Raw genomic sequence first — 17,754 nt, forward strand, 5'->3', positions numbered from 1 at the left:
CAACCTGTTCCGGTGCCTCACCACCCTCATAGTGAAGAATTTCTTCCTTCTAACTAATTTAAATCTCTACGCTCTTTCTATTTAAAGCCATTACCCATGTCCTATCCTTTCTCCATGTAAGATATTCACATTGATTTTCAGCTAATTCTAAAATACAGTTCTATATCTCTTGTTAGTATAAAATCCATAGCCCAGTGAAAATTTTACAGTAATTTACATAGAAGCTATTTGATGTGGAAAAAGATATTAGGTGCCTGTTACTGCTTACTTTTACATGTATTTAAACATGCAGCTTATTTAATGAAAACATACTTAAACTCGGTTGTGGAAAAAATCATCACCTAAGTGCCCTGGAGAAGTAGAGAGCCGTGCTAGCGGGTTTATTGCCAACTTGTCCTAAAATACAGAGGTCACAGTCCATTTATTTTTGTTGCCAGCTTTCTGCTCTGCGTAATGTCCTAGGCTGGATATATCTGAGAGTTCAGCCTTACGGGGCTGACTTCTGTCCTGAATTCTTGAAACATTATTTCTCAGTAAAGCATGTTCTGTCATCAAAATAATCCCACAATGTTAAATATACTCGTGATTATCTACATGTAAGAACAAAAAGGAAACCTAAATATTATACAGCAAAGAATTACTGTTTTCCTATATGCTGGATTGCAAGGGTTTGTGACTATAAGTATTTCTGGTGTAGAAGAAGGAAGAGGGGCGAGGGCTTTGTTTCACGAGGATGTGCAGCAAGTGATCGTGGTTGGAATTTTTTTGGCTATTTTTTTCAAGTACATCTTAATTGTAGGCTAGGAATGAAAATTAAAAACTTCTATTATTCTATTAGGACAATTAAATACTGTTAAAGATTATAGTACTCTTTATATTTGAACTTAAAAATCTTTGCTTTACTTGTGGTGTACACTGTAGATACTGATTGCATTTAGTCAATTATAAAGCTTTTATAAAGTTACTCATAAAATTATAAGTAACCTTAGAAACTGGGCAAAGAATGCTAATATCTTCAAAGTAACTGGCAGAGTTCCTGAATTCTTTGAAGTTTATAATGTGGGTGAACTTTAGTTTGGAGGTAGAAAAAGGTGTGTTACCATCAGAGAGGTGTATTGCTGTCTTCCTTCCAATTCAATTTTAAGTTATGAGATCCAAAGTACAGATCTGTTGGTTTCTGTAACCTTTAAAACAAAAAAAGAAACTGTAAAAGATATAGTATGGGTAAACCCACGTTTTTGCTTATGCTTACTCTGAGGTGACAGAATCATTTTTACTGAAACATGCTAGTGATGGGGCTGGGAAATGCAGCCTGAAGCATATCAGAGCTCTGAGAATTTCAGCTGAAGTATAAAAGCCTATTAGAGATTTGGCTCCTGAAGTTAGTCTGCTTCGGAAGAAAAGGCCTTGCAGTGGAAATGGTTAATACCTTTAGCTATAGGATGGCTGTAATTAAAATGTGTTGATACAGTAAGTAACAAAACTGTCAAGTATAAAATTAAGCAAGTAGGGTTGTATAGGGATTTTAAACAATTATAGCTTGAGAACAGCATTTATCTCATTTCCATACCAACGTGTGTCTCCATTGTAACTCTGTTAATAGCATTTCAGTGGATTTGTACCGATGTGACTGCATTTGGCCTGTGAATTTGCACCTGAAGGTGTGAACAACCTTACTTTGCGTATGAAAACCTACCACTTGCGCTGTTGAAAAATGCAATAACTAAGGCAAAAGAAAATCTTTTCCAAGTCAGCTTCTGCTTCCCTGGAAAGTCCTTTAAGGATGAATTTTGGATTTAATCAGAAGAAAAATCCTTAAAAACAGCAAAAGGAAGTTGAATTAGAATATTCTATGTAGCTAAGAATAACTTGTACAGTTAAAATTGGCTGCTTTTTGAGCTTTCTTACCAAGTATTTATTGGAACTAAGCCTGTTCGGTTTCCAAATACTGAGGGTGAAATTCAAAATAATACTTAAAATTGTTATTAAATTTATATTTCGTCATAATTGTTTGCTTGTGTTATCTGGTTCAGTAGTTCCCTTCCAAGTGCAACTGTTTCTGTGTTTTTAGAGGTAACAGAGTGGGTACCCATGGTAATCTAGGTACAGGCTAGATTACTAATAGAGCACTTTCTGCTTTGGTTGACCTAGTGGGGAAACCAAAAGGGAAACAATGGTATTCTTGGTGGCATATGGAGGGTAAGTGCTTGTGCGGACGCATCTGTGTGTTTGTGGGGTCAGCATCTGTGGATATCAAGAAGGGAACACGTAGCAAAAGATAATGGAACAGTAGAAATATGTTATATGCTTTTTATCACCTCTGGCAGAAAACATAATTTCATACTTGTTTTTGTAGCCTTGTCTGTGTCCACTGTAGAACAGTGAATCCTGTTAAGTATTGCTTATTACTGCAGCACTCTATCTTCGCTATTCAGAATTCTCATGCATGGGAGAACACGTTGAAATAAGTACGTAATGGGACAGTATTAATTGTTTTATAGTCCCCTTTGCTGCTTGAAAATTCAGTGACCTAAATAGAAAAAGTATTTTACTTCCTTTGGTAATACTAGAACATAGGAATTATTGCTAGGGGAAGATTTCACTTGGAGGAATGTTGTGGCATGATAGACCCACATTTCCCCTGACTCTCAATAAAGCTCAGTAGTCTTAGTACAGTTAATATCCGAGTAATCACCTGATAGAATGCCTTGTGCTGTCTGATAATTCTTTCTGTCTAACAGCAATCACAGTTCTTAGCAAATTTATGATAGTAAGTATTTTGTGGATATGTTTTCTATAGCGATAGAGGAGATTTGGGTGATCTCTTTTGTATTACCACACTTAATTGAGTTTCAGTCAAGACAACAAAAGTTCTCATTACCCCATAGCTATTCTATCATGTGGTCTGATCCTATCTGATCTTGTAAAACAATATGGCTGTGGTTAACTTAACATTTAGATAGAAGTCCTTAAAGGCATAAAAGATAGAAATTGAAGCAAAAGTTTGGAAGATACCTCTTTGCTTATGAAGTCCAATCTCCTGGCATCTCAGGAAATATTATTTTGCTCTATAAACGGAGCTTTGCTGTTTCTTTGCTTAAAGAACTCTTGGCCACTGGTTCTGATTCTGTATACCCTTCCATACTGACAGCATCCAAGAAGGGAATTCTGAATGCAGTCCTGTACCTAGCAGTGCAGCTTCAGCATGTAAATTATCACCTCTATTTAACTTTATACCCCTTTTAGGTTTATATGTTGATAAAAAAATCATCTGTTATGTTATTCCTGGGTAGCAAAGAGACCAAAAGGTGCTAGACTGGAAAGAGGCACTGTGGATAATCAAATCTTAGAAATCTACATTAATTGCATTTTAAAGTAAATTTTAACAGAGTAAATGTAAAAATCGAGTGTACAAGAGGTTTTATTTACACCTGGATAATTATTTTGCTATCTTTTGCAAGATCTTACTCAAGTTGTCTTGTGAGGGTTCTTACTTGACCACCATGCTTCTTAGTTTCTAATAGTCATCTTAGGTTATTTTTAAATCTTTCTAAGTTAATTAATGTGCTTAGTGAGGCTTGGATCTACTTTTTTTTCCTGCTCTGTTTTCTTACTCTTCATTAGCCTTCCTTTGAGTTACAAATTTAGCATATCAGAGTCAGTGAGATGGCAGGCTTCTTTATCTGAGCCCTTAAATTTTTCTCTCTGTACTTCACTAATTTATTTCCTTATCTTATCAACATTTCTCCTTTTAAAGTTTAGAATGTTAGTTACCAAAGCAACTTTTGGTCACTCATTCCAACTAAGCTTATTTTCTGTGATCATTTTTCTTTAAATTAATTGACTCTTCAGCTTAAAGGAGGAGAAGGGTGAGGGGAGGCACCAGTTGTGTAACAATTCCTTTAAAGGAAAATAATTGGATGCAGAGAGTATTAGTGGTTGGATAAAGAGAGTAGAACCAAACTGTAGGGAGAAAGATGAAAGGTAGACATTAGAAAGAAATTCTTTTTGTAAGGGAAATTAGAGCATAGAGATTGTTTGAGGAAGTTGTTGCTTATGATGTGTTTTGGCTTTTTCTTAACTCCTCCAATGATAGAAATAAAATCAGTTGCTTGGTTCCTCAAGTGAATTTCAACATTTTCTCTGTTTCTTTACATCTGGTGTGGCTGTGCCTTTTGGATTATTCATGGTCAAATAAATCTGCAAACTTAAACATCTGGAGATAACTGAGCTGTCATTACCAGGTGTTTTATTTCTTTCAATCCAGATCTCAGGAGTCAATGTTTCCCACGATTGCATTGTTCTAGGTGGTGTGTGCTGCCTTGTGCAGTGACGCAACTAAAAATTTCACATCCAACAACTCTTGAGTCTCCAGCAGACTTCCTGTAAAGCAGCCATAGAAACTTTGCCATTGGGCAAAGATGCAGTAGGCGTGTGCATCCGAGAGTGCTTTTATTTTCTGTGTTATGTTTGCAATTTTTTATGTGTGTATGTAGCAACTTTTTTCTGCAGTAAAGCTTTCCCACTACCTGTGATAAAGTATGGAGGGGGTAGGGAGATCATCCTACTGTAATAACAACAAGAAAAAAATGGGTTTATAAGTGCACCGAGATTGAAATTCCCACATGCATTACTGTTGACCCTTTTGAAGGACATCTTTACTGGGTGAATGACTAAGTGCACATTTGATATGTGTGTCAAATGTGTAGTACATATTTGGTTGAATAGTTTTACCCTAGGATTGCTTGTAGGATGTTGGTAAATTGCCTACAAATATAACTTTGCAGAAATTCCCATGAAATGTGAGCTTTTATTAATGTATTGTCTTCTGGTATAATGTGTAAACCTTTCTAGACAATCCAGCTGTTTTCTTTCAAGAAATAAACTTAAATTAAGGAAGTGTTGTTTTAGTTTAGACTTGGGTGAGCAAAGAGTTGTACACAGGCTTATTGATAAAGTTGTACTCTGTCATAGTCCTCTTGAGAGTGATTATCCTGAAGGCGTAACTGTGAGTGCGTGGACATCGCTGAGTTGTCACTCACAGCTGGAAGAGTGATTAACAGCAGCTCTTGCAGAATGCTTGTCATGTCATGCTGACTTGTCACTGCCAGCATCTGTCTTGCAGAAATGCATAGAAACAGTTTAAAGGAGGAAGTAGAGGGGAAAGATGAAAGAAAAAGCATGTCCCTTTTCTTTCTTTTGTCACTTCTGATGGGTTAATATTAGTGACCATAAGTGCACTGGATTTTTTTTTTCTTTTCCAGAGTAAAGATGGGAAAACACCTTTGCACATGACAGCAATTCATGGTAGATTTTCAAGATCTCAAACCATCATTCAAAATGGTAAAAAGGGGAAGGGTGTAGGTTTGTCATCAGCCTTCCAGTATTACAAATAATTTTTTCCTCTTGTATTGATAAGGATGTACTGAAATATTCTTCATATTCATTGTCCAGCAGTAGGTCAGTTAATGGTGGAGTCTGGCATATCTCCTTGTAAAGTTTGATAAGTTGCATTGAAGTAGCATTTATTTTTCAGAATGCAGGAAATTATATTTATTTCCCTTCCATAACACAAGAAGAGGTTTCAGAAAGTTTGTCCCATATGGCTACATCATAAAACGCTTCTCCCTGTTTTGCTTCTTATTAATACTAAATACCACTGAAAGCTATATACATTTTTAAATCAAACTTAGCCATTCATGGACAATTATTAATGTTGCTTAAATTGTCATCAGTGCTGTTTTTCTAACAAAAGTATCTGTATGCCTAGGTATATTCTTATTTACTAATTGTTTTTCATTATAGGAGCTGAAATAGACTGTGAAGATAAGAATGGAAATACCCCTTTGCACATAGCAGCTAGATACGGCCATGAGTTATTAATCAACACTCTGATTACAAGTGGTGCTGACACTGCAAAGTAGGTAACTCTGCTGACATGAATGCAAGCTGAGAGAGTTTAGAAGTGTATTTATTAGATTAAGAAGACTAGTATAATTTTTTAATATGGTCTTCAACTTGAAGTAGGGAATATTTCATGTTATCTTGTACTGTACTTTAAGTAGCTACACCATACATGAAATTTGTATAAAAAGAGAAATAGATTTCCCTCTAATGTCTTTGAAGTAAAAGCTCTGAAAGTTTTAATGGACTGTTGCACTGAATTAATGCATCCTGCTAAAAAGCGTAAGAAAGCATTTAATACGTGAGGTTTTCCTAAGGCTCAGTATTCTAATTAGATGTTTTGCTGAACTCACCATGCACTTTAGCACACAGTCATGTTTGTTTTATTTTATTGAAACTGTGATACCTGATTATGGTGTATCTTAGGCGGGGTATACATGGGATGTTTCCTCTCCATTTGGCAGCATTAAGTGGATTTTCAGACTGCTGCAGAAAGCTCCTTTCATCAGGTAGGATACTCTTAAAATCTTATGGCTGCTTTGTACTCCTTTTATATACCATAGAATAGCTTTTAATTAAGTCTTAATTTAGTAATGCATAAAAATCTTTGTAGCTTACTAATAGCTTGAGGTGAGGTCTTGTTTTTTTTTAATGGACAGTCTGCAGTTAAAGTGAGTGCAAACTTTAACAGAAGTAATTTTTTTCCAAAAAAAGTCCAAATTGAAGTAGTGCATCTCTTAACTTTGTGTTGTTTGTGCATTTTAAGTTGGCCATAGAGGTGGGATGACTGGTTCAGACCATAATGCAAGTTCATGGAGAAAGACTAATGAGACTCTTAAATGAGTTCATCAAGTGTCCTCCATTTCTCTTTCATGATATCTTTAGCTTAATACATATTGGTCAATTCTTGTCTATTGCTATAGTGGGCACCTAATAGCTCTGAAAACTCTGGGCTGCTACATTAAGAAGCTGTTGCATTGGTGGTTTATTGTGCTTTGCTTTTATTGTTTGATTCCTCCTCAAATCTGGGGAGAGTTGTAAGGTTATTACTTCTCTTGCTGTCCAGAGTCTCCTCTGATGTGAATTTTTAGCTCTTTGAACCATTGCAATTCTGAGAAAGTAGATTGGTCTGAAGGATTGCAGAAGCGTCAGGAACAAAAGAAGAAGAAAGTAAATAACTCTACATTAATCTGAAGACCCTTCGTGGTTTTTGGAAAAAAAAAAAAAAGAAAACTGGGGGGACAGAGGGTTGAGAGAGAAGGTTGGGAGTAAGAATTTGCTGTCATCTGCTAGGGAAGCCTGGAGGGAAGAACTAAAGGAGTATACCTAAAACTACCACCAGTAATGCTTTTTATTTCACTGGCCTGTCATGGACAGGCTGTCAAGGATTCACTTCAGGAAAGAACTGTCCTGTCAGTAGTTGACTGTGTTTCAGTTGTGTTCAAAATGAGGAACACATTTTGTGTTATAAAGGCTCTTTATCCTTTCTGCACATGGTGTGCCCTTACTGGAGATTTGGTATGGCAAAGGAATCCCTGCAGACGACTTGCAGGTGGTTTCTCTGACTTTTACATGAGTTGAACAAACTCGGATGTAAATCTAGCCTGGAGCAGATAAGGACCACAAGAGTTTGTTCATTCTTCAGTCTGCGAAGACTAGATACTGCTAACAGCTTACGGGTATGCTCTTGGTGTGGGGATTGGTATCTGCAGACTGCCCTTTTTGTATTAGTGAGGAAGTCCCTCATTTATGTAAATTAAGACTATCTGATTTTTAAATTCATTAATATTCAACCTTAAAAAGAAAAAAAAAAAATCATCTGCTTTGTTCCAGCACTGAATGTCATTTAAGTAGTAACATTAGACAGGCAGTGTAGGGATGTGGAAAGGCATTGAGGAGTACTTTTGAATCAGATTGGTAAACTATTCTAAATGGTTTGTTGTGTATCACAGCCTGTTGAAATGGGAGAAGAATATAGTGGCGATTTCAAAACCTGTGTTTTGGAGGATATGAAGTAGGAGAACAGTCTTGAACAGTAGTACACTTCAATAACAAACGCATCCTATGTTGTTCACTATTTATCGTTGTTGAACATTTGTTAAAAAGGGGGGAGGGAACGCATTACTAGGCAAGAGTACTGGAGGTGGAAATGTAATGATAAGTTTTGTTACACAAGAGCAAGACTCTTAAGAGAACACAGTAGTTTTCTCAAACCAAAAATTCAGCTTTGAAACCTGATGTAAATAGTAATCTTCATGTCAAAATATATGGTTGGATATGGAATTGCACAGTTTGATCTCAAATTTGAAGTTCTATAGTTCCCACATTTTAAGAAGAGAAAAATACAGTGCTCTCTAAAGGGCTCCTCTGTAAGTAATTGCTATTTACAGCCTTCACTCCAGCTTAACAAAAGTCTTTTTCTGGGACTAGAGCTACACTCAAGGATGAAATTTAAGTAGTTTCTGGAATTAGTAATGCTGACATCTCCCTCTTTAATTAAAAAAAAAAACAAACCTGCGTAACACTGATACATTCTAGCATATTAAATTTTCCTATTACCTTCATGTATTTTATATTACATACTAAATTATATTAACAGGCAAATGGGATAAGAAAGAATATTGCTCTCACCTCAGTCCAGCTAATTCTTTTACTCTTATCTCTTTCAGTTTTACTTGAACACCTGTTTTTCAAAATATTGTGAATAGCAAAGATGTGTTTTCAAGTCAGTTTTCAGTGCTTAAGTTTGCAAATATCTGTTAAGCTTGATTGGCAGGGTTTTCTCTTAAGAGTACCTGAGAGCAGTTTTGTGAAAGGTGGTGCTACGTAATGATTTTATTAAATACTTGATTTGTAGGTTTTGACATTGACACACCAGATGACTTTGGCAGGACTTGTCTTCATGCAGCTGCAGCTGGAGGGTATGTAAAAAAGTATTTAGTGTTCTTTTTTCAATTGCTGATCATTTCTATTCTTATTTATTATTTCCTCTCTGTGCTTTTCCTGCCCTCTCCCATTGGAATTCATATATACATGAAGATAATTTCAAGATGGATTCTATGTTCAAACAATAAACATTAATTAAATTTTTAGCTCAGTAAGTAATTATTGGAATACACCGTCCATGTATCATCAGCCTTGCCTTAGGCTTATGCTTGAGGATGAACTGAATTTTATTTTAAATTCCCATGATGACATATATTTCAGAATTTACAGCATTCAAAGATGGCAGTGCCCAGCTAAGAACATTGTAGGACATGAGATGGAGAACAGCGCGTTTGGTAAATATGTTTTTACCAAATCTAGAAACAAAAGATCAGTTTAACTAAATTAAAACCCATAATTAAATTCCAAAGTTCAAGTGGATGAAGTAGTCAGAACTACTTGCTCATCACTTGAGTTGTGATCCATACTAATTATTGTTACTGTATTGTAGGTTTTCTATAGCAGCTACTCAAAATTGCCGGGAAGAATTGGGTAATAAGTTTCATGATGCGCTTTGTGGGACACGAGAACTCCGTTATATTGATATTTTCATTTTTCTGTTTCAATATTGTTTAAGTATTACTGTTAAGTAATCATTCTAAGTCAAAAGATTCTTATTGCCTTGTTGCAAATGATTAAGGTTTAAATGCTGTCTTTTCATATGAAAACACATAATTTGTGATACATTCCTGTATTCATCTCCAGTTTAGCAAAGTTACTGAGACAGTATGTAAACAATAAGCAGTATTGTACATTTGTTACAATGATTATATTGTGCTGAAAATGAACTACACTAAAAAGTAAAGTATGTATGTTGCAACTTATATTTGACCTTAAAAAATGTACATTAATAACGTACATCTGTGCTGGAATCCTGGTAGCAAAAAGCATGTGACATGCAAGTTCGCTTTAAAGAACCAAAATGCTATTAAATTAGGTTAATGTTGTGCTTTATGCATGCCATTTGATATCAAACAAATTTCTATACATGGACTTGAAATAATTTATATTCTTCTTTCCTGATTTGGTCCTGCAATTATTAGATTATTTTACCTACAAAAATGTATCTATCACAATTTTCATAGAATACTTCAGTTCTCTTGAATATAACATATGAGATGTGTATGTGTTGCCTTAATTTTTATTAGGAATTTGGAGTGCCTAAATCTTCTGTTAAATACTGGTGCAGACTTCAACAAAAAGGACAGATTTGGGAGGTAAGACATTATAGATTTGCATGTTGTAACGGCCTGTTAAAAGTATTACCGAAATAGCACATTGCTATGTGGGAAATCTGTGTTCCAGTTTAAATGTTTTTTAAGATACAATGTTTCTAATAAACTGTTTCTGCATATGTTATCAAAAGTCACAAACTGATTTTGTTTACTGTGTTTTGTTAAATAGGTGTTTAGTCTTGTTTCCAAAGGCTGAGTCCCATATTCAGCTGTAATTTTTTGAGCCTTTTTTTTGCTTATAACATGGATCTTAATAAGTTTAAATTGCTGTCATCCAAGTATGTTAGTACTATTTTCCAAATAATGCATCAATCAAACCTATAAATCTGTTTCTATTTCTAAACTTTTTTTATTTAGAACTCTGTATTTTACCAAAAGTGCTTCACTGTTTTCCTTTCTTTATATCCTTCCCTTTCTGTTTCCTTGTTCATGCTCTGAACTCTTTTGGAATCACATTCATTTCTATTTTTAGTATAGTATTATTTAAATTTAGATGACATGATCAGTACTTATGTAAATTCTCACATCACATTATGGAAAATATGATTTTCCGGGATGTGAATGGCAGGAACAGGACTTGAGGAGAATGTTATAGATCCAAAGTTGTTTTGCTTTAAATTCCACTTCCATTCTGTCCTGAGAATGGAACAACTATGTATCACTACTTTTGTCATTGAAAGTTGGTTCTTTATGTGTTTGATTTGGGTATTAGTTTAATGTGCATCTTATATGGAGCAGTTATTTTGGGAGAGGCAAATGATTAAAATAGTTTAAAAGTGAGAGAAATGGGGAAAAGTAATTTTAAGGGAGAGTGAGGAGGTGGAGCACCTTAAAGGGCCTGACCATCTCCTCAAAATAGAGATATTTATAGTAGCAATCTCATCTTAAAAATAGATAATGGAATTCTGAGTCATCTTGGTGCTTCTGAAATTTTGTCTGAACTGGCTTATTTATGGAATCGTTTATATATTTGAATAAAATGTCTTGGAATCAGTTTCTTCTGACTTTATACATCTGTACCAATAATTCATGATTTTGTTAAAAGAAGACAAAGTATATTTTTTTAAAGTTTTCTTTACTAACCTACCGGAGGTTGCGTTATAGTCAAATGTAGTAAGCAACTAAATATAGTTAAATATATAATGCTTGCCTCTTTTAGACAAAATTCTGATCTGTTTGTCAAAAACATCTTGTTAACTGTTGTGTTTTATTTTGACCTTGTTTAGTTGCTGTGCAGTTCTTAGATTTGTCCATATTTTTCCATTTGGCTTGAAGTTACTTAACAAAAAAGTATTTCTAATGTAAACTTGATTTTCCTTTATGTGTTTATACAAGAAAATTCATGTAAAGCTTCCCTTAGTACAGAGTGTGTACCTATTTTGACTGGCAAATAGATCCCCTAGGTATGGTTCTGTATTATTAAATAACACGTAGGAAATAACCCCAATTTTTATTATTGTAATGATGTGTTCTTCACCACAAATACTTGTTAAAAAATGTAAGGAGGATTTAAGTTTCATTTTATTTTGCTTTTTTTGTCTCTATACTATTATTTTGCTGTTATTTACCATTGTACTTTTTATTTAAATGTGTACTAAAGAACTCCACTCCATTATGCTGCTGCCAATTGTAATTATCAGTGCCTGTTTGCCCTTGTGGGATCTGGAGCTAGTGTGAATGACCTTGATGAGAGGGGTTGTACACCTCTGCACTATGCAGCTGCATCAGACACAGATGGAAAGTAAGTGGCACGCTTTGTGCTAAAGCCTTTCTCCTTAGAAATACTTGAGCTGTGAATTGTGTATATGTTCTGCCCTCATATTTGCCAAATGCTTTTTTTTTTCCAATATTTTTAAAGATTAAACTTGACTATGGGTTGTTCGTTGTATAGGTAATATTTAATGTCACAAATATTTCTGAGAAAAATGAACAATAGTAAAATGTATTGTAATTTTTTGGTTATGCCCTAGAGAGCAGGTTTTCTAATCCAGAAATTCATTGGGAATGGAGTGTTTAATCCCACCTGCTATGCAGTGGTTGAGGCATCTTATGTGCTTGTGAGGCATATTATCACAGTTGTGAGAAGTAGGGTCACTTTGCTTTAAAATCAAATTCTGATGAAGGATGGTGTGTTTTAGTGGAGAGTTCTTAATGCTACTCAAAAATCCATGTAGTTAGTGAGAAATACACTGTAAAACTAGACTGTGAGTTACAGTAGCTTATATCAGGATAGAAATTAACTTGACATTTAATTATATTTATGCATTTAATAGTTGCTTAAAGTATTGATGTTTGGCGTTAGAACTCTGTGTCTTGTTACTGTGAATTTTTGTGAAGTGGTTAACAAAAGTGTAATGAAAAGCATCCAGAAACTTTCATAATTCCATAGATGTCTCTTGCATGTATTTATTTTGTAACCAATACTTATATTTAACGTAGTTGTAAATGACTTAAATGCTTACATACAACGCTTATATAAACAGCAGCAAATTGATAAGGTTACTTAAGCTCCAGACTCTGTATATATTGAGGAGATTTGAGAGTACCAATTGTGCATGCACGCTCTCATGTACACCAGTCAAAACAAGCTAGTGTGCAGCATCGCATTTCAAATGTATACAGTGACATCTTCACTGGAAGAGAGTGCTGCACAGTATCATATCATATTGTTGGATAATACAGAACCTCTTGAAAGGTGAGGTAGCAGTAAGAACGAGGTGGCATTTAACTTGCAGATTGGGGTTTGAAGGATAAAGAAAGGCTATTTATATGGCCATTTAACAAATATTTAAAGTACAGGCCCTTTTTATGTAAAGGCAAATTTCGAAACGGTCGTCTGATGCTTTTTAGAGATCTTTTGAATTCCTACTAGATTAAATTTAGCTTCACAGTTGCTCTGAAAAACTCCAGACTCTAGTGGTTCTTTAGGTTGCCATCTGCGTCAAAAAGCATGAGCAAGAAGGATGATGGCAGTACTGCAGAGCTTTGGGAGATAACTCAAAGAACTGTCTCTGGAACCCACGTGATATTGCCCTTCTGATTAACAGTTGGCTCTCTGGAAGACAGGCTGCAAAGCAGGATGGCCTGAGGAGAAGCTTTTTATATTCATGCAACAAGATGATTAGTAACAGCTGGAAAACCAGTACTGCTCAGCTCATGCTCAAAATAGGAACGAAGATAAAAATGATTACTGAATTGGAATATAAATCCCAGAGGAAAAAATGTCAGAAAATTATCTATATAGAAATTCCAAGTATATTCTGTCTGTTTTTCTGGTCTTTGTTCAGACATCTTCAAAGGCAGATTTTGGAGACAAGGGTGTTTTTGTTGAAAATTATTTTCCTGTTTGTTCTTGTTTTGAAAAGTTTCTTTTCTATCTATAACAAATGCTTCTGATGTGGAACAAACACCAATAAGCCTCATTTTGACAAGACTAATGAGAGAAACATGATCGCAGAATGAGATAAACTAAGCAGCATCTTAGGGGAGGAAAAAAACGCGCTCCATCTATGTTAGAGTTATTTGATAGACAGTATACCAATAAATAAAAGAGAAATAAATTTAACTTATCCAGGCTTTCAAGAAGTTTGATCTCCTTTTAAAGAGGCCTGTTGAGGACAGTTGAGTATGCAAAACATGTAAAGTTAATCTCTTTCCCGGAGGAGAGGAGAAACCAACAATAATTATCTGGTTTGCATCAGAAAGAATGGGTACTTAAGGATTTTTAGAAGACTTTGCTTCCTGCAGTGTATTTAGTGTACTGTTGTTTTTCCGAGCACACAAATATCAGAAGTACACAAGCATAGAAATTTAGATAGCCAAGACCAGTGATGTTTAACATTTATTAACGAGCTATGAGTGTTAATGCAAAATCATTGATGAAAATTAACAAAGAAAGTTAGATAATTGGACAAATAAAATGTAGTGACAGTAATTCTTACTTGATGGGGCAAATTGACTTGTCTTTGGAGATCTCATATGTTTCAGTTCAAATAAAAATGTGCAAGCATAACTGCGGTAATGAAATCCAGGCATTTGTTTACTGGGCAAATAGAAGCTGAATTAGTTGGTTAAAAATATAGATCTGCTTTACAGCTGGTTTTTTATTAGATATATTTAACTTGTCCTAAAATTATTGGTCCTCTATTATGTATGTTCTTTAGAACTGGAGAATTTTCATCTTTTTTACTACCAACATAAGTCCTTTTCTGCTTTTGGCTGGACACAAACTGATGAAAGTGAGAGTGCACCTTGGTGTTGCTCCTGTTCTTATCACCTTTCTAATGAGACTGAGTACTCCATAATTAGACACTTCCTCCGTCATAGTTTTTCCTGCAGCTTTTGTGTCCCTTTCATCTTCCCTCGCCTGGTTGGTTACTTTCAACATTTGCCTGGGATGGAAAAGCAAATGTCAAATCTTCACTTCAGCAAATCACTGTTGATGCACATGAGGTTATTGAGCCCTTGATCTAGTACAGCTGTCTTGCTCATGTTGAAATTAGTTTATTTCATCACAGCTGGTATTGGATCTCATTCAGATGAGGAACTTGCACTGTTCCATCTGCTCACTCCAGGCCCTTCCTTGAAAGAACTTACAGAGAGTTCTGATGTTGCAGGGTCATGCTGTCTTCCCTCAAGAAATGTAGGATTTTTGCCTGTATTTCTTCAAGGTCTGAATGTTCTCCAGGGTTTTGAATGATCAAGTTGCTACTATTAACAGCATTCATCAGAGGTTGTTAGGATTCCTGCCTCTCAGATCTAAACGTGCCATATCCCTCTGCAAGTTTTTCACAACATAGCCATATAGTAGAACTATAGGTACTGAAATTTCCCTTAACTTTCTAACAAACAATTTCCCATGTGATACATGGGAGCTAAAAGTCTCATATTGTCAGCGTATCTCACGGCCCCCTTTGTCACCACTGATAAAAGATATCCGTGAGACCTTTAGATAAACAGTGCTAAAGAAGAAAGATTCTGAGCTGGATTTGACAAGATAATGTATTTTTTTAGCTTAACATGCATTTAACTGATAAAGGGCAAGTATTTTATAATTCCAGAGAGCAGGAGGGGTGGTGACCTGCTATACACTTCAGAAAACCAGGTGGCTTCACCAGCAAGTTCAAAGTTGCTGAAATGACAGACAACATGAAAGTATGAACAAAACATGAAAGTATGAACAAGTAGTGCTATTGGTTGGAATAATCAAGTGTGCATGCATGAGTCTCTTAAGAACAGAAAAAAAGGGAAAGGGAGCTGACTTTTAATGTCCTATTTTTCATCCTCCTGGCTGAGTGTTTGGCTGTAACTGTGCTGATTATGTTCTGCCTTATAACTTTGTGTAATGAAAGTAAGGAGTGGTAGGATATAAATCAATAAATGAGTGCTTAGTGTAAGTGTATGTGTGACTCTTGGGTACATAACATGAAAAACTCTCCTATTGATTGTCTGCTGTATTAGGTACAGAAGAAGGTATCGATACAGGAAAACATGCAAAAATAGTGGTCATTTATATCAATATTTATATTAACAACAGTAACTGCAGTTGTATTAACTAGGAGGAAAAAATACAGACATGAAGTACTAGTTCTAAACCAAGTCAGATAATTCAGAGGATGCAGCATGTGTGCGGAGGAGGATTCTTTAGAATTCTGGAAGCTTTGTGATTGACCTTAACACATTGTGTAATGAGTTAGGTGTTCTCTAGTCCTAGCCAAAATTGTATATTAAATCATGTTCTTGTGTGCTGTACTCTGTTTTCCAATTGAATTGGAACAATTTATCACTTAACGTAAAGTTGAAATTCAACATTCAGATATATGGTTGCCTATGTCAATTTAAATAGGTGCCTGGAATACTTGCTAAGAAACGATGCCAATCCGGGGATCCGAGACAAACAAGGATACAATGCAGTTCATTATTCAGCTGCTTATGGTCATCGCTTGTGTCTTGAATTGGTAAGAAATTGTATCATAGATGAAAGCTATAACATCTGCTCTTACAGAGTGTAATGCAGAGGCCAGGGAATTCCTCCACCTTGGTTCTTCAGCTGTAAGCTGGGTCGGTAGTGGTTTTCAGCCCCTATGAGGAGAAATGTTTAAGCCCTTGGTACTCTTTAAACAGGGCCAAGGTGAGGAGCTAAGATGGTAGATACTGGCTTAAAAAGATAACACATTCTGAGATTAAGAGATAACTGCTTGAGGATGTGGGATGTTAGCTTTATTTTGTTTCTTAACTTAGAATACACTGGTAATTTTTTCCTTATGACTGAAATAAAAAAAACCCACAGGTTATCCCACTGAAAAGTGTTAATATATTTCACAAATGTCATCTGAAGGAGTGAATGAAAGTGTAGGGAAAACATGTAAAGTAAAAGTGCCTTTTAAAGTGGTTCATGTATTTACAGTAGCTGTCATGGCCACATAATATAATTTTAGATAATAAAGCCTCAAGTAGTTTTTTTATTAGTCCCTTTGCAAGGACGTGCCTGTTACTTGATGTGCTGATTTTATTTCCTGTGTTATACAACATAATGTTTTTATGAAAATGATACTTTTATATTCATATGTATTCAAACATGAATTCTGAATGTTTTTAATTGCAGATTGCAAGCGAAACGCCTTTAGATGTTGTAAGTGTTATTTCTCACTGTTAAAGTATTACTATATAGCAAAAGCGAGATTGTAGTTTTAAAAACAGTGATTATTTTTAGACATTCAACCATTTCTTCAGTGCATAGGTGTATTATTTAACTTCAGTTGCAATTTAAATTTAACTACAATTTGGAATTGCAAAAATGAAAATTATTTTAAAGCCATCTGGATTTTTTTTACTTAAACATTCATGTGACTGTGTTATACAAGTGTGATGATGAAAACTTAGTGATCTGAATGTATTTGATGTTTTTCAAACACTTTGAAAGTTTTAGTCCTACTACTGTACTAAATTAAATATGATCTTGAGAAAGACCAGGAATTAAAACTTCAGAAAGCTTCTGAAAGTAAGAAATAGAGTATGCATAGCTATTTTAGTCTTGGTTTATAACACTTATGCCTTTTGGGGGGGTCAATTTCCTCTCTTTGGGAAATCTTTGCATGTTCTGAGAAATCAGTGCTGCCTTCTAGCTTTTCATATTGTTTTCTTACTGACTTTTCACCTAATCTAAAAGCTTACTTCTTGTTTGGTGGGTTTTTTTTCCTATTACAGCTGTTCTCACCTGTCCTTGTCTGCATTTCATTTATATTATTTCACATTGGCTGCTTTAGGAAAAATAGTAATTTCAGCTTTATTTCTGATTTAATTATTGCATTGTTATGCAAAATTAAACAACTCTGCTTTGGAAAAGAATATGGGGAAGGGGTTGCACTCATTGCAATTCAAACTATTTAAAAGATTGAAGGGGGGGATACAGTTTCCTCTAGGAATTCTAGATTATTCTTCCTATTTCTCTTCCTTTATTTTTCAATCTGCATATACTGGAAACTAGCAATTATTGCTGGATGTTTTTAAAGGTGAGGGATTTTTGCACTGATTCTGACTTTCTCTCTGCCAAGCTAATGGAAACATCAGGTACTGACATGCTGAATGATTCAGACAACAGAGCACCTATAAGCCCACTGCATTTAGCTGT

At 35.1% G+C, this 17,754-nt stretch overlaps 1 protein-coding gene across 3 annotated transcripts in view; it reads left to right on the forward strand.

Annotated features, from left to right (window-relative positions):
- The window catches only part of ANKRD28 (ankyrin repeat domain 28), a 123,600-nt gene that overhangs the window by 87,857 nt on the left and 17,989 nt on the right, over positions 1–17,754 (forward strand). For all 3 annotated transcript variants that reach the window (XM_054060412.1, XM_009560782.2, XM_009560783.2), the window contains exons 9-17: positions 5,265–5,343; positions 5,806–5,920; positions 6,331–6,413; positions 8,762–8,825; positions 10,038–10,106; positions 11,725–11,865; positions 15,970–16,081; positions 16,729–16,755; positions 17,678–17,752. In XM_054060412.1, coding sequence (XP_053916387.1) covers positions 5,265–5,343; positions 5,806–5,920; positions 6,331–6,413; positions 8,762–8,825; positions 10,038–10,106; positions 11,725–11,865; positions 15,970–16,081; positions 16,729–16,755; positions 17,678–17,752 — 765 coding nt within the window. The remainder of the gene's footprint in view (positions 1–5,264; positions 5,344–5,805; positions 5,921–6,330; positions 6,414–8,761; positions 8,826–10,037; positions 10,107–11,724; positions 11,866–15,969; positions 16,082–16,728; positions 16,756–17,677; positions 17,753–17,754) is intronic.

This window comes from Cuculus canorus, chromosome 2 (assembly GCF_017976375.1).
Source record: "Cuculus canorus isolate bCucCan1 chromosome 2, bCucCan1.pri, whole genome shotgun sequence".
Classification (NCBI taxonomy): Eukaryota; Metazoa; Chordata; class Aves; order Cuculiformes; family Cuculidae; genus Cuculus; species Cuculus canorus.